Source organism: Varanus komodoensis, unplaced genomic scaffold (genome assembly GCF_004798865.1).
Source record: "Varanus komodoensis strain SLA01 unplaced genomic scaffold, ASM479886v1 scaffold6_2, whole genome shotgun sequence".
NCBI classification, from domain to species: Eukaryota; Metazoa; Chordata; class Lepidosauria; order Squamata; family Varanidae; genus Varanus; species Varanus komodoensis.
In genome coordinates, this window is record NW_025336346.1 from 21,600,264 (window position 1) to 21,625,314 (window position 25,051).

The 25,051-nt window shown below is 43.9% G+C and overlaps 1 protein-coding gene across 1 annotated transcript in view; it reads left to right on the plus strand.

The window, feature by feature from the left end:
* Nucleotides 1-25,051, plus strand: part of LOC123034203 (netrin-4-like) — a 66,339-nt gene that overhangs the window by 13,679 nt on the left and 27,609 nt on the right. The window contains exon 3 of the mRNA XM_044451408.1: nucleotides 12,243-12,506. Coding sequence (XP_044307343.1) covers nucleotides 12,243-12,506 — 264 coding nt within the window. The remainder of the gene's footprint in view (nucleotides 1-12,242; nucleotides 12,507-25,051) is intronic.

Sequence of the window (25,051 nt, forward strand, 5' to 3'; positions counted from 1 at the left end):
TCATTATGTAAGCACACACCAAATTTTAAGGGTAGGCAGTGCAAGAAGCGAAAGAGCGATCTGCATTTTATTTGGGCTCACCTCCCCTTCCTTTGACTAGGCAGGGGCCACGGCTCCTTGGCGGAGCACACGGTGTGCTTGTGGGAGATCCCCTGGAATCAGTTGACTGCATCTCCAGGTAGGGCTAGGTCAAGTCCCCCCACCCCTGCCGACCCCCCAGAGAGCCCCTCTCAGCCACTGCTGGGATGGGCCAATGGTTTGGCTCAGCCTAGGGGAGATTCTAGACTCCTAACATGCAATGGCTTAAACCAGTCCCATGCATGTTTATACTGGAGTCAGTCTTTTCTGGATTTGTTTGATGGGGATTACTCCCAGGTTGGCTTGCTGGGAGGCAGCAGCAGGGGGTTAGAGAAGCTGCACGTCCTTTGGCCCCTGCCCCCTAAGCCATCCTGCTGCCTTCAGGTAAAGTGAAGTTCGCTGGCTCATCCCCAGCACTGTCAGCCTCGTTGGCTTTTGAACATGGACTGGGAGGGCTGCCATGGTATTCTTTGCTGCAGGCAGCAAAACGTCTTAGGCCATCCCTGTTACTTCCCCAACTTTCAGTATGTACTATGGCAATGCCACACCTATTGTCTTCTCTTTAATCTTCTGAATGGCTTCTTAAGACGTGAAAGTAAATAAAGATTCTAACTTTTTACAGAGAATAGGAATTCATGTGAGCTTGGTGGCAAAGCAAGTTCTGCTGGCAGGAGACAATGTAGGTTCATACTGAATTCCAAAAACTTGTTTTCTTTGTTGCCACTAGAACTCAGTTTAAAGAATGGCATAATCCAGCCTGTTTTATGGAGATCTTTAATCACATGTGCTCAGGCTTTTAGCTTTACTTTCACCTACATTTTGCCAATTAAATGGAAGATATAATCAAAAGCAGAAGCTCAGGTTAAACTACTGATGTCATATTGAGCTTAAGGTTTTGAATGTGATAGAAATATGCTAGATTTTTTTCCATACTATCCACCGATCCATTCAAAGGATCTGGCAAATTAGAAGCACGTTTTTTAATAAAACAGAGCAGCCGGAAACAAAAACAAGATTCTCTACAGAAGAGGGAGTTTGGAGCAACAGACGCTTGATCATCGCAATGTTCCAGTGCACAAAGTCACAAATAGTGCAGGTCAAATAGTCTTCCAGTACTGAGTGTAAAGAATTGATTTCCTTGCTTGTTTATTTACCATTTTTGTAAAAATGTGCAGGAGGTTAAACTATCAAAAGGCCATTTATTTCAAGCAACAGTGACAGATGAAACCAATGATGTGTGTTAGAATGAGCCCATTACTGGAATCCACTGGAAGGAGGGGAATTGTGTATGCCTCAGTAAGGTAGCTTGTTGCTATGTCAACAAGTTGAATGTGTCTTGCATGGCAAACCTGTTCAAGCTGCACTGTCCAGCCCATCATGACCCATGTAAGAGGAGCCATCCTGAATATGACCAAAAGCCCCTCTAGTCCAGCATTTTGCCCGCACAGCAGCCAACCAACTGCCTGAGGAGAACTCATAGGTGAGGACATGAGGGCAGTGCTGGTATCAACGATAGCCATCACCAGGCATCTTCCAAGGGCCCAAATCCTAGCAGAGGCCCACCAACAGGTGCTTCCTGGACCTCTCCTCCTCATGGCAGCCTGCTTGCTCACCTGTTCCTTGCTCTGGTCCAGACTACCCTGCCGGCGAGAAAGAAGAGGAGCAGAAGCCGCTGCTTAATTGCTCACTGGTTCTGTTTCTCTGAGGGATGCAAGCCAAATCAACGATAAGGACGAGGAAGAGGAAGAGCAGCTTGTGGCAATGGCGGTGAGAGGGCAGACTCATGAGGGCCCACTGAGGGTATCTTGTCCTTGAGTCCCCAGAAAGCTGCTCTTGCTCTCCAGTAGCTAATAATCAGGGGCTGCCTCTGAAGGAAGCTCGTGGCTATCAGGTCTAGAAGCACTGGCAGCCTTATCATGCAGGGGTTTACCTAACACCCTTCAAAACCCATCCAGTTGGGTGGGCATCATTACATTTAGAGGCCATGAATTCCATGGTTTAAATACATCCTTTCTGAAGAAGTTCTTTTTAAAACCTGTCCTTACCTCCCACCAATCAGCTTGCTGGATTCTACTATTATGAGAGGTAGAGAAAAATTCCTCCATATTGGCATTCTTCACACCCTACAATATTGTACACCTCTATTGTTATTTCTCTTATTCACATTTTCTTCTATTCTACACAGCCACACACATTGAACTCTTTCCTCATAAGGGACTTCATCTTGGTTGCCCGTTTATGCATTTTTTCTAGAACTGTGCACAGCGTCACAAGTCTAGTTGCACAATAGATTTGTGTAATAAGATACAGCACACAAGAGCACAAGAAACAGCCGACTGTGTAGGAAGATCAGTGAACTCAGCCTGTCCTCGTTCGCCTCCAGAGTAGCATGGCAGCCAAGAGTGGGCACCTGCTGCCTGCTGAGGCCGGGGGAAAAGTGGCACAGTCCTGCTTTGACATGGGGGTGGATCCCAAAATCCCTGCAGTGTATTTCCAGTTGCTGTGGTTACAATCATGCCTAGGCAAATACGCAGTGCAGACAGCCCCACCTGCCCTGTAAGCGATTTGCAACCCCGGGGGCATCTCTTGAGTAACAGGGTCCTTGCGTCAGCTTTGGCCACCAAGGCAAAGAAAGCTGATTGCACTCTTTGAGTTATTCCAACTTCGAGCTGGAAAAGATCGGTGGAAGGATTAGTCACTCCTAAAGGCAAGTGCCCAAATGTTATGACTAGGGCTGTCTGTTCAGCATTTCGTTGGACTTGAGCTGCAGGGGAGACGAAATGCAGAGGCAAGGCTGGGGGGGAGCCATTCGCCCCAGCAGAATAAACATGCTGATAGCACCACCAGGTTCTGCCTCCCCAGAGGAAAAGGCTTAGGGTGGCGGTAGGGGTGGTGCAGACACTGTGCAAGGAGAACGGGGTTTTGTTTGGGGTAAAGCAGAATGGGGAGAAGCGGTTCACTGAAGCCACTTTGCAGAAGGCCTCCTCTTCTTCTGACCAGCATTGTCACGAGCCATGTCAGCAAGCTTCCTTTTATCTTGGCTTTTTTTTTTTTCTTTTGGGTGGAGAGCAGGGCAGTGGGGCGGGGGACACAACTTGTAAACTAGCCAGGAATAGGCATTGTTTTTTCTAGCATTATTTCTGCACTTCCTGTCATGCAGGACAGCTGATACTGAATAAAATTCTCATCCTCGCAGCATTACGTAAAACTCACAACCTAAGAAGAGCCCGGCTGCATCAGAGCAGGGGTCCACACCAGCATGCTCCCCTCTTCCCCTTGAATGGACGCACATAGCCATGCTGCTCCATACTGGATGCAGCGTCTAGCCATCAGAACTGGTAGCCCCTGCAAGCCTTTATCTTCAGGAAGTTGTGTAGCCTCCTTTGAAAGTCATCCAAACTGGTGGCACCAAATTCCATCCTTTAACGATGTGTTGTGTCCAGAGCCTCCTATTGGCCAGCTTCATGGGATGATCTTGGGTTCTAGTCTTGTGAGAGAGGGAGAAAAATGCCTGTGCACTTTCTGACATTTTGCATGATTGTGGGCAACTCCCAACACGATTCACTCACCCCTTTTCTAGGTTAAATACTCCGGGCCCTTTCTTCATAGGGGAGTTGCTGTGGCTGATTGACCCATTTAGTTGCGCTTTAATGAAACTTTTCCAACCTTTTAATATACATTTTTAGATGCAGTGACCAGAACGCGTGTTGCACTGACAGCACTTCAAGTGTGATCTTCGCTTAGTATGATATTGGCGGCTTTCCTTTCTATTACTTTCCTAATTATGTTCAAAATGAAATTTGCCCTTGTCAAGCAGCCACACACTGTGTCAATCTTTTGCTGAGCTGTGCACCATAACCCCTGATCTTTTTCTTGGTCAGCCACAGCTAGTTCAGATCCCATCAGTAGAACTGCTGCATGTAAAGTATGCATCACTTTAATTCTGCTTGCGTTGAACCAGTTTTCCATTTTATTGCCCATTATTCTTCTGTTCCTTTTGGATTTCATTGGAACACCCTTTTCAGCAACAGTACATAATGTGGTGTTATTACAAATTTGGCTACCGCACTGCATACTCCTAGGTCCAGATCATTTATGAAAAGCACTGGCTCCAGTACAGATCACTTTGCGTACTGTGAGCAACAACTGGCAGTGATTCTCCGAGATTCATGGGGTTTTCTTCGTCCTACCTGGAGATGCCAACGATTGATCCTGGGACCTTCTACATGCAAAGCACGTGCTCTGCCACTCAAGTGCAGCCCCTTCTTTAGTTTTTATAGAAAACTTAATGAGCACCCATCCAAAAATTAAGCAGGAACACATCCACTTAGCTTCAAAAGGCTACAGCATCGAGTGCTTACAAAGCTATTCAGGGAGATCAAAAGAACTTCAGTAATTCTCGGTGGCTTCTTTTGTGGCATCTATTAGAACAGTGGCTGATAAGCTTTCTTCATTTCCTACCAAGTTCATTCCAGGTAACTAGTTCAAATCTAATGGAGACTGGCAAGCACTGAATGCCATTTCTATCCAGTAATTGTGGTGTGTGTGTGTGATGGCTCACAATCTCAGTGCCCAGACAACCTTATCACATGATTATCACAGTGACCTCTGCAAGATTAGTTTGCTACTTTGTGACAGCAAAGCATGATGGGCCGCAGTGCATGTAGGTGGCTGCTTTACAGCTTGTCAAGTTGTATGAACCTCAAGGGGATGGGTTGTGTGTGGGTTAAGCAAGCTGCATATAACCCATGGTGCAGCAACTTGCTGGGGCTTATCAGAGTACCAGTGATCATGTGAACCAGGTCATAATGTAGAGTGAAGATAACCTTCTTGGCTAAAGATAAAAAAATCAGTGTGATGGAAAAGTGCCAGCTGCTGAGGAACAGATTTTTTAAAAATACAGCACCTTCCTGATGGCTGTCAGTTGTCATGTTTATACAGATTCAAGGCAGTCCTAAATTCCTATATAAAGGTCAGAGACAGGTAGAGATAATATCTATTATCTCTTTCATTTTATTATGAATCGCTGCTGAATGACAGAAAACAGTAGCATTTGTTAGGATTAAGAATGGAAATCCTAACAAAGCACAAGGTTCTAGCATCATTCTGGATTATAAGAGGAAGACGGGGCTTAGCCCTCTTTTCATGTCAGAGGCTGGGAGCTTCCACAGTGAGCCAGAGGGAGCTTTCAGTCCATTAGTCCTGCAGAGCAGGCAGCCAAAATACAAGCCCCAACAGGGATAGCCAGGAGTTGGGAGGGAGCCCTGGGGCTGTTCCCAGGTTGCAGGCCAGGAGTGCTGCCTTTTCTGCCCTCAGCTGGGCTTTCTGTAGCGCAGCCATTGCGTGGGCTTGTACCTCATGACAAATAGACCATGCAGGGTGGGTTGTTTGTATGATGAACTATGGTGTGCCTGACAACCAGCTGGGTCGCCATCACTTGCTCCCCCTCTCTGTCTTTCCCAGGAAACTTGGCAGCTTGTCTTTTCTCCACAAAATCATGAGCTCCTTTTCACTTTTTCCCCTTTCTGCTTTTTCTCCAGAGATTTTCACCAGCAGCCAGTGACCGCTCCTCTGAAGAGCCCAAACAGTGTATTGGAGGGCCTATCACTGGTTTGCCACACTTTTTTTTAAAGTGCACCTCAAATGTATGCTAATTTATATTTTTAATTATAGCCAGGCGTGCACAAGTGTGCAGTTACATAAATTTGGGAGTCTGAATTGGGCAGCCTTGCCTGGACAATACCTCGTGCAGCAAGCATCAGCCATGTGAATTGGCCCCGACAGTCTGTAAAGAGGTTTATTCTTCCAGCCCTTTTTCTGTCTACATATGCACATGTCCCTGTCAAAACCCCCCTTTCAAAAAGAACGTCTGAGCTTTCAGTACTCTCACACCGGCACCTGATGCCCTTCAGAAGCTTTGGGCTACAACTGCCAGCATTCCTGACCACTGCTCATTCTGACCTGGACTGATGGGAGTTGGAGTCCAGAACATCTGGAAGGACACTTGTAAGCAGCACCGCATGAAGGGTGCAGGGGATGGTCAGCTCCAGTTTGAATCGAACACCAGCCTTCCATCGTGGGCAGCAACAGGAAGGCTGACGTATATGGAAGCTGGATAATTGGGCCAGAGAAAGCAGATGGGGAGAGGCTGAGTTAACCACACGCCCAGCGTGTCACTGGTCTGCCTAGAATTTTAGCACTTGGACAGTTGCCGCAAATTACTGTATTTGTTACGAGCAGCTGGGATTTCTGCCCTCCTTTTCAGAACCTATTTTTGCAGCTGGCCGTTGCCACTTTCCCGTCAGCAGCCTTTTCCAGTTTTTCACTCTGAAAGACAGCAAAGGGAATGACTCTTTCCTTATGCTGACACAATAATTTCTTAAGTAAAAGGGTACCTTAAGTTAGCTGCAGACATGCACCTCGATGTAGTAAAACCTCAGAATTCAAGATGAAGGGGATGGGAATCCACTGGGACAAGCCCACATGGCAGTGGATGGGTAGGCAGTGGCTCGTGGGGACCCAGTGATGTCAGAGCAATCTGCTGGAAGAAAAGCCAGGCCTGGAACAAAAATATTTGCAAACAGTTGAACCCTGATAGGGGTGCTGTTTTTGTTTTGTTGCTTTTAGACAATCTTGTAAAACTTCAAGATAGCAGGAAGCATCATTCTGGAGCCATTGTTTGCACTGGAAAATATTGCCATCTAGGAAAGTTAGAAAGTATCTGTCTTCTGCTAGAATTTACCCTTTGCTTAACAGAGTACAGACCTGGGGGCAGGGGGTAGGTGTGGGGAGAAAAAAGTAATTGATAAAATAGGCATGGGTGAGGATTTTGTTTCATTTGGTTTCGATAAGAATTAACAAAATTTGCAGTTATCCACATTCTTCATGCTTTAATGGCACCCAGGAGAAATAGCCAGAAATATGCTACCTTAGCTAATGTATTCCATATATCTTTTGCTTTAAATTATTCTCATATGGCACAAATTGTTGTTGCTGTTGTGTGCTGTCAAGTCATGTCTGGAATCAGTCTATCTAATCACTGGTCTTCCTCTTCTTCTTCTGCCAGAGACTTCACCTAACATTATTGCCTTTTGCAGAAAGTCATGCCGTCGCATGGTGTCCCTGAAGTATTAGAGCTTCAGTTTTGTCATTATGGCTTCCAGGGCTTGATTCAGTCCAGGACCCACTGGTTCATCTATCTTTGGTCCTGAGTATTTGCAGAACTCTCCTCCAGCACCATGTTCCATGTGCATCTAGGTACTTCCGGTCAGCTTTCTTCACAGTCCAGCTTTCATACCCCTACATAGTGATTGGGAATGCAATCGTTGTCAGGAGCCAGGGTTCCTCCCTTTGCACATTCAGAGCCACAGACCCTTGTTTGCAAGAAGAGTAGCTCTGAATGTATGAAGGGAGGAACCCTAGCTTGCCACAGCTTGAACCCAATCAAGTATTCACTTCCAGGAACTCTCCTTATGAGCATGCCTGGCCTCCACCCCTTTGGGAGAGGGCTTCTGAAAACAGGCATGCCTCCTCTCTGCATGCCTCTCTTCTAACTGGGCCACCCTCTTGCACTGACAATGGGTCATGCAGTCATGGTCATGCCCACCACGTCTGTGTCTAAGAAACTCCCCTGCTCCAAGTCCCCTCCTGCCAGCTCTACATCCTGGTAATTTCCAGAGACTGCCGGCCCACCTGGGGAGTCTGGCCTTGAGATAAGCATCTCTGCTTCTCTCCTCTCAGTGTCTCAGAATGGCCCACAGTCCCCGGCCCCCTCCCACACATTCCCCCTCCTCCTCTTTATTCTTTTGGAGACCAGCCAGGAGCCCTTGAAAATGTGCATCCGAAGCAGTCATCTTTCTCACTCCCAACAATAGTGTGGATGACCTTGGCCTTGGTCTCCAGTGAAGTGTCCTTACACTTGATTATCTTTTCTAATACCTTCACTGTGGCCTTCCCAAGTCTCAGTCTTCTAATTTCTTGGCTGCTGCCTCCAACAGAATTGATGACTGAGCCAAGATAACTACAATCTTTTTCACAATTTTAATTTATTCATCGGTGACTTTAAATTTGCTTAGTTCTTCTGAAATCATTTTGCTTTGTTCTGTTTGGTCAGTGTTCAGCAGCACTGCTACTTTTTCACTTTCTTCTTTCACTTTCATTGGAAGTTGCTTCAATTTGTTCCTGCCTTCTCCCATTAATATTGTCTGCACGTTTAAAATACTGATGTATGTTCCATCAATTTCCACTCTGCTTTTTTTGATCCTGAACCAGCTTTCCTTTTGAGATATTCTGTATATAGATGGAACAGAGAGGGAAATTAAATACACTCTTGTTGGATGTCTTTGACTATAGGAAACCATTCTATTTCTCCATATTATGTCCATGCAGTACAGATTATGCATCAGGACAATCAAGTGCTGCGGCACACCATTTCTTTGAGGTCCATCCATAGCTTCTCGTCTTCCACACAATCAAAGGCTTTGCTGTACTCTATAAGGCATAGACTGATCTTCTTAAATTCTTTGGTGTGCTCCAGTAGCCAGCATATATATGCCATATGATCTCAAAAGTCTCTTTTTTTCCGAATCACACTTGAACATCAAGAATTCCTCACACTATATAGGGTAAAATGCTTTATTGTAACTCCTTACACATCACTTTGCTTGAATGGGAAGTTAGTGCAATAGTCCGATAGCTGGTACACTTCCTTGTGTCTCCTTTCCTAGGGAATGGAATGCATATCGAACATTTCAGGTCTGTAGGTCATTATTTTGTTTTCCATATTTGTTGGCATATTCTTGTTAGGACTTGAACTGATTCAGTCTCTGCAGCTAGGAATAGTTCTACTAGTATCTTATCTACTCCAGGTGTGTCATAACTTCCAAGTGTTTTCACTTCCTAATACTGCAGGTTCTTCCTCATAGATTTTACTTTGAAAGGGTCTGCCATCCTTTCATCTCTTCTGTACAGTTCTTTTTATGTTGTTTCCAGCTTTTTTATTTACTCCTTGTCAGATAGTATGTTCCCTTGTTCATCTTTTAGCATTCCTAAGCTGGGCTTGAATTTCCCTTTGATTTCTTGGGTCTTCTGGAGAAGGTGTCTTGTTTTCCTCTCTTTATGTTCTTTTGTATTTCTTTGTGCTGGCAATAGCTCTTTTTCTCTCTGCAAGATAGTCATTCAGGATGCCTATACAATCCTGTAGTCAGGATCCGATCCTATTTCTGTCACCTTTTGCTTTTGCTCCTTGCCTGTCCTTAGCAATTGTGAGAGTTCCTCCTGTCATCTATCTAGGCTTTTTCTTTAATGTTACATACTATTGCTGTACCTCTAGATGTGGAGCTATTTACAAATTCTATAATAAATTATTGATAAGAAATGAAGAGTGGCCATTTGGCCGTTGCCAGAAAAGAGGAAATGCATCACCAAAAAGAGGACAAAAGAGGATGCAGGCGGCATAAAATCTGAATTTGCTAATGGATATACATAGATGCAAATGTAGAAATCATTACTATAATTTAAACAGAAAGATGAAACATCTCGCCACAGTGGGGGAGTCTGTGGCGAGGAGACCTGTGGGCCTCCTCAACATTTTGAGGTGCTCAGTTGGTGGCCAGCTCCTTGGCCCCTGTTGTTCTTCCTTCTTCTGGATCCTCTTTAGCCAGCTTTGGACTGGGCAGCCCTTCAGAAAGAAGGCAGAAGATGTCTTCGGACAGAAGACTGACCCCACTGAGCACTCTAGTGCCATGCTTCTACAAAAAGGAGGAAATGTGAATTTAGGGCTGAAGGGACCCATATCAACATGTAAATACTGTGTCCACGAGCATGTGACTGTTTGAATTGTGAACTTCTGAAGGGGAAATCGCAATTCCTGATCTACTCCTCCAGTGGTATTGAATTCATATTTAATTTCAGTGCTTCTCTGTCAACAACAGAATGGTGCTATCTGAGCTGAATAAGCTGGTCTGTCCGCCTTTGTTTCCACTAACCAAGCTGGGGCAGGCACGTGGACTGAGTAAACTTGGTCGCTGGCCTTTAATTCCATTGATCACAAGAATGCCAGGCACCTGTGCAAAACAGAATGGGCCATTTGCACATGGTTCCATTCATCGGGGGAATGTGGACAGCTGGCCGGAAAGGGGCTGTGTGTTGTTTTCTCATGCTTTCATTGATCAGGGAATGTGTAAGCACCTGCATTGCTTACACAGGCTGGGCATTTTGCCCATTGCTCCCATGAGCAAGAGACATCTCCGGTTTGGACCCTGTTCTGTTTGCAAATCTGCATCCGCCAAAGAATCGGTAAAGAAGATGGGGAAAAGGGCAACAAGTATCTTCTTTGAGCAGCAGAAGAAATGCATGGCATTCATTACAGGCCTTTCTGCAATGCTTTTACAGGCAGAGATGCTTCCCCAGCTCCCACGCCGGCCAGCTGATTTCTATTATTTTTACAGGGTTTGTCTGCCATGTGCTGTTGGCGCATAGCAAAGGGTGACCAGGCACCTAAATCTGTGGAAGCGCATCCCTTCGTCTTGAAAACAATAAGCTACTGGGAATTGGTTTTACACAGTCCAGCTTGCGTGCTTGCTTCTTTCTTTCTGTCTTTCTGTCTGTCTGTCTTTCTTGACCTCCCCCACAAAAAGGAAGGGTGGGACAGAGACAGTGTCTAATATAAAAATGCTCTCACTTCATTCATGAAGTTCCAGATGGCAACTGCTGCTGGGGAAGTGGGGGAGTGACAGAACTCAAAGTGCTTTTGCTAGTAGAACTCAGTGAAAATAGCGGTTTCAGAATCTGCAAAGTACAGTGGTACCTGGCGCACAAACGCCTCAGTGCATGACCAAATCGGATCATGAACAGAAATTTCATAAAAATTTTGCCGCAGGTCATGAACTCTGCATCGGGGGACGATCGCGATCACGCCCCTCTGCCCTCCTGAGTGCGACCGCGCCCATGGCCGCGATTGCGGTCAAACTTGTACAGGGAAGACAGGCGTGATTGCGGTCGTGCTGAGCAGGTGGGAGATGGCTGCGATCGTGGTCACGCTCGTGCAGGGAAGACGGGGCGATCGCGGTCGTGCTGGGGGTGGGGAGAGATGGCCGCGATCCTTGTTGTTCTTTGTTACTTTGTTGTTCTTTGTCACTTTGTTCCAAATTTTTGTGATAAAAAAATGGTTACAGAACGGATTAACCTTATTTACACTGAACCTTATGGGGAAATTTGACTTGGCTTATGACCAATTTGGGTCTACCAGAGTTGTGGAATGGATTAAGTTTGTGAGCCAAGGTACCACTGTATGTGCATCAAGGGTACATAACCTGCAGCCCTTGACCACTCCCTGTGTGCCTCTGGAAGCTGGCAGGGTGCCACCCATTTCCCCCCAAATTCCAGCTGATTAGCAAAGCTGTGCTAAGAGGTGCTGTTCCCTGGCTTCCAGAATCACAGTTTTCCCAGTCTTGGTAGGAATTACTGGGGTAATTTTTGGGGAGACTTTTGTGTCCCCTCTCCCCAGTGATATCTAGACGTCAGTGAGTAGGGAGGATAGATGTGGTGGAGGGGTGTAAATGGGTCCAGACAACTCAACAACCCACACACAATTCTTGTTATTGAACCATGGGTTGTTGCTGGAATGAGGATCATCATACTGTCTGAACCAGCTGCACTAACAAGCCATGGCATCTTAACCTGGAACAACCCATGAAAAGAACCCATAATTTGCTGTTGGGTTTTGAACTGTGGGTTATTAAGCATGGTTGGTTATCCTCAGACAAGACAATCCATGTTTCAATGACAACCTATTAATCAATGACAACCCACTTTCAACTGGTTTGTCTATGTGTAAGTGCAGCACCCAGCTGATCCCACATTTCTACACACTCACAGTGAAAAGATTGGGCAATCCTATTCATGAAAGCTTGGAAACCATTTTTCCAGGGCAAGATCTTCAGCCGTATATTAACTCTTGTCTCACTTGTGTGCTGTAGCCATAAAGTGCTTACACTCTCACCAAGAATTTGCAGCATCCTTCCAAACCACAGTTCCTTTGATTCTTTGAGATTCAGTTGTCAAGTTAAACTGCTATTAGGAAAGGCAAAGGGAAAGGCAAAGGGAAAACAAGGTTTGCATTTTACATAGGTTCACCATCTCTAATTCTCTCTCTGTCTTTCAAGGTGATCTTCCGTGCCTTAACTCCTGCTAACAAGATTGAAGATCCATACAGTCCTGAAGCCCAAGACCTTCTGAAACTCACCAATCTACGGCTGTTGTTATTAAAGAGGCAAGAGTGTCCCTGTCAAGGCTCAGGGCTGCTGCAGAAACCCCACAGATTTGCCCATTATGCCATCTATGACTTAATAGTCCGTGGCAGCTGCTTTTGTAATGGCCACGCAGAAGAATGCCAGCTTGCAAATGGGACAGGTGTTGTGGACAATGTGGTGAGTATTCGTCATGTTTGGCTTTCTTGTGCTATGATAGGAAAAAGAAAAAAAACTTTATAATTATCTAGACTTTATCTCATCCCCAAGAGCATTAATTTTATCAGTCCAGCTAAGCCTATCTAGACCAGGTCCTTTAACATAGTTATAGTAAGTATTTCCAAGCAACAAAAACTACCTCTTTAAGGCTTTCTTAAATCGTGCTGGTTCATAGGCATCTGCAGCAGAAAGCCTGCCTGTGCCTGGTGAAGCACTGGGCTTCTGTGATACATTTGTATTATTTTTATAAGAATTTATATCCCACCTTTTAGGATTTGAGACTTTTCCAAGGCAGCTTGCAGAAAATTAGTGTAATCATAGTAAAACAGCAGGAGAGCACAGCGGCTCCTCCAAACCCTTTCCACAGGGCACTTGGTGCTTCGTTACATTCCTTTCCCACCTTCCATTCAAGGCAGTCGAGTGTGCCAGTGTGGTGTCGCAGTTAAGGGCATGGTCTGGGACTCAAGCGATGGGGGTTCGAGTCCCCGCTCAGCCATGGAGCCAACTGGGTGCCTCTGGGCCAGTCACAGCCTCTCAGCCCAACCGACCTCACAGGGCTGTTGTTGTGGGGATAAGATTGAGAGCAGCAAGAGAACGGCGTAAGCTGCTTTGCTTCAAAAAAGGAAAAAGGGATATAAATCTAATAAATAAATAAGTGGCATACATGGTTCCCTCCCTTCCACTTAATCTTCACAACACCCTGTTAGGTAGGTTATGCCAACTGGTCCAACATTACCAGTGAGCTTCTTGACTGGATAGGAACCAAGGTCTCCTGGACCCTAGTCTGGCATTCTAAGCACTACACTACACTGCACTACATTACACTACACTGGTGTTGTGGGAAGGTGAGGGGAGAGAGGGGATGGTTTAGCTGGAGCCGTGCCCTGCCTGACTGGCTGCCTGTTTCCATTGCCCTCCTGTTCATTGACACATAGGAAAATAATCAAATTCCATGGTAAGCAGTTCCCCCACCCCACCTGTCAAGCTGCTGCTCCCATATTAGAACAATTAGCTCTAGTCTTGGCAGGTAACTAGAAATGAACGGGGTAAGGTTATCACAAATCAGGGAAAAGAAACCTCTCCTTAGAAGGCTTGTGTGTCTGCTGGAGAACTTAAGAGTGGTCTTTCTAGAATCCCTCTCGTAAACATCCAACTTGATTTGCCTAACTGTGGGTTGATTTGGAGGTAGAAGAGAATGGAATCAAGAATAGTATAAACAAATATTGGGCTTTAATCTCCATGGCTATAGGCAGGGTTCCCAATGCCATGAACAAATATCACGCATCATGTGAACCCACTCTGACAATAAGCCGGAGTGCACTCACAGGGGGGTTTTTTGCCTCCTCCTTGGTCCTCTTCCCCCTCACAGAGGACACCAGGATAGGGCCAATTTGTTCTCACCCTACCTGCTGCAATTGTGAGGCTCCTTTTGGTCCGCCATAGCTCTCCCCACCCTTTTATCTTTCTTTTTTCTTACAGACTTCTAAAATGACCAAGTGGCACCTTGGAGGGGCTATCACTGGTTGGCCACTCCCCCTTTTCAAAATTCTGTTCCAAATGTGTACAACTTTATACATCATTCTTATTATTCTTTTATCTGCACTTGCACATGGGTCCAACTATTGGAAGCCTCACTTGGGTCTTGTTCAGAGCGGTCACTGCTTTCAAAACGCAGCAGGTACCAAGCCTGGCCTTTGGCCAAGAGAGGCTGCAAAATTTTTCTTTTTCTAATTTGCTTTTCCTGACAGCTGTGAAGGGAAAGCAAAGACACAATGGATCTTTGCGTGTGAAAAGGAAGTGAGACATTAATATTCCCCTTGAAGTGAGCTCCTTATGATTTTTTTTCCTTTTTTTGTTCTGACACATGCACACTTCACAATATTCTTAAAGAGTCTGGCTGCTCAGGAAAGTGCAAAGGTACATCTCCTTTAAAAGAGGTGTTGACTATGCAAAAGGTTTTTTTGGCAGGGACATATATAGCACCATATAGAGCCTGTGATTCAATGCATAGGTGTAGCCAATTTAATTTATTGTAATTCTGAACAGAGAACCCAGCATCTACAGCACTCACTTTCATATATCTGGCCAGGGCAAATGAAATATTTGCTTTTAATTGTGAATAATTTTAACATATAGTACTAACAATGCACTGGGTGCTGTAGCTATTGTGTTTTAAGACATAGCTAGAGGGGATGTTAAACCTCTTCTGGTTAATAATTGTTCTCAATTCCAACCTTATTTTGGCCTCTAGAGAAATGTCAGATTTACAAAGAGTCTGGGAATTAGTCCTTTTTTATTTTGGATAAGCTGGGAACAAGTTTGTAATTAAATCTAAAAGAAAATGACAGAATGAGGCCGGATTTGCAAAGCTCATTTGGGTTTTGTGAATTACTTTTATCTACACGTACTATATATATTCAGCTTCACCTTTCCCAGCAGCTTAAACTAAGGTTGGATAACGTGGGTCCGGCCAAAATGTCCATGCCCGTGACCCACAGGGTGTTTGCAGAGAGAAGCAGTGCTATGAGTTGGTTGTTCTGGGCCTAGCGTACTATTTGTGCTTGGCTCCCCTTCTCTGGGGACGGACGTGGGGTGTGATTGTTTGGCCATGTTTATCCCACCGGTGAAATACCTGCACCTACAATGTGCCCTGAAAAAAGTGGGTGCACATTGGGGTCCATGGGATTTCAGCGTCACCGCTCATGAGACCCCTCTTGGAGCAGGTCAAGCCACCCGACCTGTATGTGTTGGGGGAAGGGGGTGCTGTGTCGGGTTTGTTTCCAGTTACTTCCCTGAATGTAGCCCTCTGCTTTGCTTCATAGGACTGATTGCTATCACATATGTGAAAGAATGTGAAAGGGAACCCATGGTGGCGGGGGCTGAATCTATCACTGGTGACTCCGCATAAGAGCAAATAGGAAGATGGGAAATGCTACTTGGCGTCTCCTTCACAAGAAACAGGAAACTTGACAATCACCCTTCCCAAGTGCAGTATCATTATTCTCAGTGTTATGTCCCAGCATGAACTGATAATTTATATATTTGGGATTTTAAAAAATATAGTCTGCCATTTTCCTTTGAAAAGTGCTCAGCATGCCTAGCAAGATATTTTATTTCCTACCTTTTAAAAATCTACCCTAAAAAATAAAGTTACTAAGGTAATTAAGGAAAAGGGGGATATAGAATAGTAAAAACAAACAATATAAATAGGTTAATCAGACAAATTGAATAAATTTAATCAAAACAACTTTGGGCACCCACTGCATGCTTAGTACTACACCCCTGTTAAAATTTTTCATAATTAAAAGCACACGTTTCACAGCATTGAGTTGGGCCAGATAATGTGAAAGTAAGTGATGTAGACACTTAGCTCTTCATTCACAGCAGCTTAGGGTGGGAAATGCTGGGAGTTATATGACTTGTTTTTGACTAACCGTGTATGGGACACACGCTTAAAGAGAAGCCCAGGAATAAGCCAGGTAGGCCTCCCATGGCAGGCAATTTCATGACTTGGGCACAGTGAAAGAAAGGGCACTCTCCGTTATGGAGTTTGCGGCCCAGTCCCAGCCTCTCTTTCCCTGGGGGAAAGGGGAAGCATCATTTCCTGCCCAAGGAGAAGTCCGCCTGGGTCTCTCCTCACTGGAGAGGCCCCCTTTACTTTGGTGGGGAGTATGGAAAGAGGCTGGCATCTCAGCCGCTGCCCTGCATCCTCACTCACGGGGTCATACGGTCCCTGACTGCACCATGAGTTCTACTTGGGTTGAATGAAGTAGGAAAACACTCAGACAAAACCCTATCGTTCCTAACTCTTTCTCTAGAAGTTTCATATAAAAATCTAACCCATTTCTGAAGATCTGGAGGAAAACCACAATTTCTCTAAGTGGAAAAGATAGATTTTCAATAAATCTATTTCCCAGCACACAGAGAGACAATCTCAGCTGTGTCGGCCCATTGTCAATTTTTAATTAATCCAACCTGGTCCAGTTGGACTAATATTGAAATAACTTGCTGTAGTCTGGCAACCAGAATAGCAGTTAGCATTTTGATATCAACATTTATCAGTGAAATAGCGCACTAATTAGCACAAAGGTTATGATCTCTGTCTGGTCTAGGAATTACTCTAATATGAGATTCAAAAATAGAGTTATGGAACCAATAAAGTTTAGGAACTTAGAAAACTTGAAAATGCCTTATATCACACAGTTCGAAATCCATCTGGACCCAGTGCTTTCCGTTTTCATATTAGTTATTGTGTTGGTAATTTCCTCAGTCTGTAAAGGCACCATTAAAGTTGCCTTTGAAACATATCTAGGCAAACAAAATTAAGCTGAGGAAAAAGCACGTCGTTATTATGGTCTGATATTTCACAAAGAATAACATTATTATAATACTCACAACATTACATGACTTATGAGAAAAGAGTTGCCATGTTGTAGAATTGTTTTCTTTATCTTAATATTTCCATTCTCATCTGGTGAACACTCTGTAGGGGGTTTGCAGGGAGCATCTTTGGCAGTGGGGAGAGAACTAGTTGATAATATCCTGGGCTTCTACAAGAGCCTGGATCACTCATTTTACTTTTGCCATGATTTTCAAACACCTTTTACGGCAGCTAAAATAAAACAATATTTTGCATGATCTGAATCTTTGAACTGCACAAATGTTCTTTTTAGAACTGCTGTCAGAATTGCATTTCTGGTTCATATTTTTTGAATGCTCTGGCAGGGGTTGTGGGTCCAGAAAGACCAAAATGTGGAAGGCTGATGCATGACAAATGTTTGAACCAGAGGACTGGGAGGGAAAATGGAAAGATGGTTGTACGGCAGAGTCCAGGATTTGGAAGGTTTATTTTTCAGGGATACTTTGAAAGTTCTCTACATTCACATTCCAAAGTGTAATTCAACCCATTAAACCAAGAGTAAGCAACGCCAGTTAACAACTGAACTCAGCCAATTTCCTTGTTTGGCTCTTTGGCTCTCTAGAGGAATTTAAAAGCCAGAGTAGTTTGAAATGCTTTAATCTTGGTGCAGCTTGACAAAGACTCAAGGATTCTTTTCACATCTAATTTCATGTCCCTCTAGAGTTTTGTAATTCTGACTTGCTTTCTTCTGAGGTAGAAATGCCTGACTTCCATTAGCCTTAAAGGTTAGCATGACATCATTAACAACAACTCTATGAATTTCACAATATTTTAAATAAATTCTGAGCCACCACACCTCAATCTGGTATAAATCTAAGATTCAACTTAGTATCACAGCAACAAAGGATGTTACTAAACTCCACCCAGGACAACTATGAATCCGTTTGAGAAATGAGTTGATAAGAAGAAAGTGAAATGCTAAATATTCTAGTGACAATGTTTCATAAAAAAATAAAACATCAAATTAATAAAGCTGATAGAAAAATAAAAATTCTGCCCAGTGCAAAAGAAAACACATTTTAATACTCACACCATTGGCATAGTGATGATAAAGTCTTGCTGCATTTTTTTATTTTTGTTTGTTTCCCATTGCATGTTGTGCCACTAAATGACTTCATCTAGCAGATAATTAAATTGTTTTGCCTAAATTGTAATGTTTAATTCATGCCTTACTCATTTCTCAAAATTCAAATGGAAGAATGCATGCTGATATATTAACAGGTTATTTTGAGAGAGAACATTGTCAGTTGTCCCTATTTATCTCATTTCATGATTGTTTCCAGGAATGCGGAAAAGTACACCTCATTTTTGGAAATTTTATTCGTGTTGCTTTGAAGTTCTTTTTGCCATCACTCATCATCTTTATCTTCAGTGTAAAGTTTCATTTGCAGATGCTGCTCTGTCCTCATCTTGCCCGCAATGAGCCACTTGATTTTGTCAATGATGTTGCAGCGTTCCATATGACATGAGGATGCCTTGGTCACATGTCAATAAAACCACACGACTAGCCCAGTCAATAGGATTAAATAATAAAGAGGTCAGATGAGGCTTTTGCAGGCAAAGAAGAAGAGGTTTATATGCAATGGGAACAAAATGCTTCCAGAAAGTCTTTGATCGCATCATGGAATGCTTTGGCTCAGAAGGTTCCATTTTGCTTGGGAAGGTGCAGCCTTAGCTGCACACGGCAATTCAAGCGTCAGTTTCCCCACTTAAATCATCCCCACTTAAATTCAAGCCTCAGTTTCCCCACCTAATTTCAGGGCACAGCCAGGTCCATCCCCTTTGTAGAGCAAGCTTCTGCCGCACAAGCCAACTCAGGTACATTAGCCTCTCTCTGAAATCCTTTTCTGTGTAATTCCTTATTCCCCTCCTAAGCATGCCCTTAATCAGGGTTCTGTTTTCCACAAACCCTTAGTGGAGCCTTGTTCTCCTTTCGTATCGTTCTTCTCATTTCCCTCTGTAAGGTTCAGGAGGTCCTTCTGGTATCTGTTCTTGCTGTCTTGAAACTTCACCCCTATGACTGCTGTTTTCAAGGAAGGAATTTTCATGTTCCCTTTTTAAATCTCTTACCCTGCTTTGTTTAGTCCTACTGTGAACGTCCTTCTTCATCATCTCTGAAGCTGAAGTCAAGCCATCAATTCACCCTGAATCCCTTCTCTCTTCTCACGCCCTGGCACTTGTCTCCTTCCAGAGTTAACTATTTAACAACTATTTTGTTATACTTTCACTGTCAGTTCATTTCTGGGAATGCTGAAGAGCTGACACTGGGCATTCTAAGCTTGTCTTTGTCACTGCCTTGAGTACCTTACGTGGATGCTGAGTACTCAAGCCTGGCTCCTTTTGGCATTTCAGCTGGAATTCTAGACCAGGAATAGCCCATCCTCCAGAACAGAGCCAGTGGGAAACTGTACCCCTGCACATCTGAGCTAATTCCCCTCAGTCTTTTGTGTTCCAGAAAGCCTTATTATTTGAGTACAGAGAAGTGACCTGCAGACTTGCATAGGGACAGTTGTCCTGGTCGAGCCTGACACCAAAATGGATGCAGAACAGCATAAAAAGTAACTATTTGGCCATTAGTGTCTCTTGCTATTTTAACTGCATTCTCCATCTCAGCATGCTCCAAACTAGCATACCTGACCATTGGCCTTGCTGGCTGGGAGTAACAGAACTTAGCCAAAAACATCTGGAAGGTATCAGATTTGGGAAGGGTGGGTGTAGAATATTTGACATATTTGCTCTAGTTTTTTTTTTTTTAAAGTTACTTCGGTTCCATAGAAAAGTTTATCTCAGTCATTATTCAAAGTCATGTCACTTTTGGCATAATAAGCAAAGTTCTTGGGATATGTTTGAACATTTTGGTAATGGGTGAGTGCAAGTTGGGGCTTGTTTATTCAAGTCCCCACTACATTGGATTAACAGTGAAAAATTCATGCAGATTCTTCATTGGTCACATGTTATACTGCCCTAGGCAGCAGCCTTGGTGCAGGGAGATGGCCTTACTAAGAGGTCACACCCTTGTATCTGTCTGCTGCTGGTGCCGCTTCCTTTGTTGTGTCCTCCAGCGCTAGAAATTTGTGAAGGAAGCAAGGGCGTAGGTAGACTCTCCTGCCTGAGCTGTGTGCATTGTTTATTCACCTAGTAAGTTATTTATTTTTAAAAGAAGTTCACAAAATGGCACAAGTCAGGGAAGAGAGCTGTGCTGCTAGGTCTTATTCATTCCACAGGCCCTGTCCAACAGGTTGTCTGTGACATTTGTTCAGCAAGCACATTGTAATGGTAGCAAACGGGAGTGGGAGGTATTCTATTTCTCCCCAGTCCTCTGCAACAATATACTGCTGTTCTGAGTGCTTCTGGAAATGTGGTATCCTCACCACAGAAGCTCCAGACATGAAGGAAGAGATCTGGATTCTCAACAAAAAGTATATTATAATTTTGCAGTTACTGTGGAAAGAACCTGGTAATATCTTTACAGAGCAGGTTAGCCAATGGCAGCACAAAAGTAAAAGGTCTCGTGCTCAAGGTGTAAACAACATCTTAGGATTTCTTGTAACTAGTGCATAAGACAAATCCTAGACTGTAATCTCACAAATCTCTTTTCTTGGCCCACGCAAGTCATTCACTCAGTTTTGCTTTATATCAAAGAAAGAGAAGGAAGCATAATAATTAAATATATGAAATACCCTTGACATTAATGTGTATACTATCAAAGGGTGGCTTATAAGAAATAGTAAATAAGAATATGTTTTAAAGATGTTTAATCCATCTGAGGTAATGTTGGTTGGTAAGCTTGAATGCCCTGGAGGAAGTGAAAATTGGAGTGGGAGTTTCCTGCTTGATCAGGTTAGAAGCCTGTTATTACTACACATTTTACTTATATTCTACTTTAATATAGTCCTTTATTTTTTATTTCTGTCCACTCTAGAATCTGGTCAGATATATGAATCAGTAAATACACTCTCTGTTCAGGCCATCGTCCCCTTCGGTCCTTTTTTTAAAAAGATGTCCTACCAAATTTCACCAAAAGGGCAAAGCAGAGCAATTAAGTTAGCAGAGAACAATGATCTGAAAGTAGAACTGCTCTGGTAAATGGGAACATCTGGAACCGATGTCACCTACTTCGTCTCAATTTTTGGTTTGGAATACCAGAACAGAAAACTTGGTTAAACCTTTTTCCACCCTTGTTCTTCTTGGTGATTTGACTGATGTTTCTCTTGCAAATATTATATTCTTCTTTAAATACTTTTGTACCTCTGATAGCCCTTTAGTCAAGTTTCCACAGTACTACATCTGATCCAAGCTGTGCCAATTTCATGGTCCCCAAAACAACTGGAGCTGCCTTGTAAGCTCTAGCTAACAATTCACATAACTTTAGACAAGCCACCCTATTAAAATAGTGAATTAAAAGGAAAGCTGTGGGCATTTAAAAGGAGGCCTATTTGATTGCTTAACTGCTTGAGACTACTGTTGGAGTTGGGTTGTTTTAATCACTTAATTATGGTCTTCTTTGACTTTCATCTTATGTGAAAAATTAACACTAATCCTGCCAGTAGGGACCAGCGATTGGAAACAGTTGCAAAGGCACTTTGGCCAGTAAACTGGTTTAATTGGCCTCATGTTTTCCTCAAAGCAACATTTTGCCATTAAGCACACTTTTGTTTTGTTTCAAAATGTTCGGCTTAGTTTGGAACAATCCAAGCCCCTGCAAAGGAGGGCTGTTCTCAAGTCCTCTGTAGTGCATCTAGGTTTTCCTTCAGTAGTGAACACTGACAGGTTGTGTCTACCATTTTCCACATTAGACTCAACCAACATGTTCTATCAAAGGCCAGTGTTAACAGCTGTTTTTCACTGCCAGTGAAGTAAGGAAGTAAATACTGTAAATGTTGAATAATACATTCTCTAGCAATAATACTTGTGATAATGCATCGGAAGGGAGGGAGCTGTGGGCTTAACCCACATCTTGCTTTAACCCAAGCAAGATGGGAATGAGCCATTGATTCATCAGCCCAAGAGGATGTACGAGAGAAGAGGTGGCTTAACTCCTTTGCTATGGAAAATCTCTTGTCCTTCAGCCTTCCTCAAATAGGCAAGAGGGGAAGGAATAGCTCAGGGAATTGACTGGAATGACCTCAGTCATCCTTAAAAACCAACAATAGGGAAAGGGGAAACCAACTACAATATTTCCTTGTGGATTTTCCATGGCTTACACTTGAGTTTTGCCAGAATAGACTAGACAGGGCTTTGGTCTGATTCAGTAAGGTTTTTCTTAAGTTCTTAATAGAATGGCTATTTTGTTACTTCTAAAAGGATAGAGTTCACAGTTCCACAAATAAACCCAGTGACATTTCACTGACTGACCAAAGACAGAGATGAGACTGGGACACCTTGGAGTTTTTGTGGATGTGGGCAAGGGTCATTATCTGAAAGGAACAGCCTTCAGGTATCAACTCTGAGGGCCAATAAATTGAAGGCCAATAAACTGAAGCTGAGGGCCAATAAACTGAAGCTCAATCCAGACAAGACGGAGGTCCTGTTGGTAGGTGGTTCGGGGTGAGGGACCTGGACCTTGTCCTGAATGGGGTTGCACTCCCTCTTAGGGACAAGGTTCGCAGCTTGGGAGTGCTCCTCGAACCTGAGCTGTCATTAGAAGCTCAGGTGACGGCGGTGGCGAGGAGCACTCCCAAGCTTCGGCTGATTCATCAGCTGCATCCCTACCTGGAGAACGATTGCCTGGCGACAGTGACAAATGCACTGGTAACTTCCCGATTAGACTTCTGTAACACGCTCTACATGGGGCTACCTTTGAAGACGGTCCGGATACTTCATTTGGTGCAAAACAGAGCTGCCAGGTTGCTGACGGGGACTGGGCATTGCTCTCATATAACCCCAGTTCTCCGTCAGCTTCACTGGCTCCCCATTGAAGTCCAGGCCCAATTCAAGGTGTTGGTTATCACCTATAAAGCCCTCAATGGCTTGGGACCTGGTTATCTAAAGGAACGCTTGCGTCCATATATGCCCTACTGCCCCTTGAGATCGGCAGCAGAGGCCCTTCTCCGGGAACCCTTCGTGAAAGATATTAGGAGGGTGAGTACCCAGAGAAGGACCTTCTCTGAGGTGGCGCCCCACCTATGGAATGCGCTCCCCAGAGAGGTCCGCGTGGCACTGTCGTTATTTGTTTTTTGGTGCCAGGCCAAGACCTTTTTATTTAAATGATATTTTAATTGCTAATTTATGAACTGTATTTATTGGGTTTTTATGTACATGCCGAGATGTTTCCAGTTTTTTAAGTCTAATTATATAACTGTTTATTTATGTTTATTAATGTTGTAAGCCGCCCCGAGGCTTTTTGCAAATGGGGCGGCATAGAAATGGTTTAAATAAATAAATAAATAAACTCTGAAGCTCTAAGCAGATATTTAGTAACATGAGGGGACAGGAACGTGCTCATATTTGCCCTGCCGTCCTTGCTCCCAACTCCACATTCACTTGAAGTACTGAACAAAGCCTACATGCATATTCAATATGTTATTTTCAGTGCTGGTCTAACTAGTTTCATTTATTTCAATAGGTCTACTTTAAGTAGGGTTAACACTAGAACAACCCACTTTACATAGATAGACTCTCTTTGTGTGTTTGGGAACCCTACAAAAGGCAGCATCTCTAGTTGGGCTTACAAATTCCACATACAGATCTGTAGATCTGTCTTTCCCAAACTGACACCCTCTGGATGTGTGGGCCATTGGCCATGCTGGCTGGGGATAATGGGAGTTGTGATCCAATACATCTTAAGGGTACTAAATTGGGAAAGGCAGCTTTAGGTAGGGCAAGGCAGTAGAAGAAATCCCAATCCCCCCACCCCCCCTTGCAGTCTCATAAACCATATTCATTGCACAGGGCTCAAGAGAGCTTGATTCTTGACTATGTGTTGTTGTTGTTCAGTCACAAAGTCATGCCTGACTCTTTGTGACCCCATGGAAAACATACGTCCAGGTTCTCCTGTCTTCCACCATCTCCAAGCTCACACCCACCTCTCCAGTGACTCCATCCAGCCACCTCGTTCTCTGCCGTCCCCTTCTTCTTTTGCCATCTATTGTTCCCAGCATTAGACTCTTCTCCAGGGAGTCCTTCCTTCTCATTAGGTGGCCAAAGTATTTGAGTTTCATCTTCAGTATCTGGCCTTCTAAAGAGCAGTTAGAGTTGGTCTCCTCTAGGACTGACCGGTTTGATCACCTTGCGGTCCAAGGGACTCACAGGAGTCTCCTCCAGCTCCACAATTCAAAGGCCTCAATTCTTTGGCGTTCGGCCTTCCTTATGGTTCAACTCTCACAGCCATACATTGCAACTGGGAAAACCATAGCCTTGACTATGTGCATTTTTGCTGGCAGGGTGATATCTCTGCTTTTTAGTATGCTGTCTAGATTTGCCATAGCTTTCCTCCCAAGGAGCAAGCGTCTTTTAATTTCTTGGCTGCAGTCACCATCTGCGATGAGGTAGACTGTTTTCATACATTCAGTTGAAGTGAAAGCAGTTCACGTAACACTTCTATCATGTCACACTGAGTACACTTTTCCCAAACAAGAGATTTGTCTCCAAGTACAGGACAGAAGAGAGTTTGCATAGTTTTCCATGAAGGATTTGTCCTTTCCTTGAGGCCTGCAAATGACTTGTTGCTGATAACATGAAAATCTCTCTGTATGACCAAAATTGCTTTGGCAATGCTACAAAGTGAAAATGTAAGTTAACAATAAGCATTTTCAGTGAATCAGCAACAATTCTCCAGTTCTGGAAAGGTTCCAGTATTGCAACCTTCATTCAATGGGGGCTGGTGGAACAAGCGCCTCCCCTGAATATATTGGCATCAGCCCGGAAGTAGTAGCAATGATATTAACAATAGTAGCAATAGAATGGAGGTTAAGTGGAGTCAATGCAAGAGTGGAAAAAATTGGAAATACAAGTCTGCCTGACACTAGTTATGTCACAAATGTCCCAGCCGATATTCATCTTTTTGCTTTTGAAGTATACTTTGCATCCCTCTGCCATCATGGTGCCACTGGCTGCAAGCCAAAGGAATTCTGGATTGGGCTCTAGA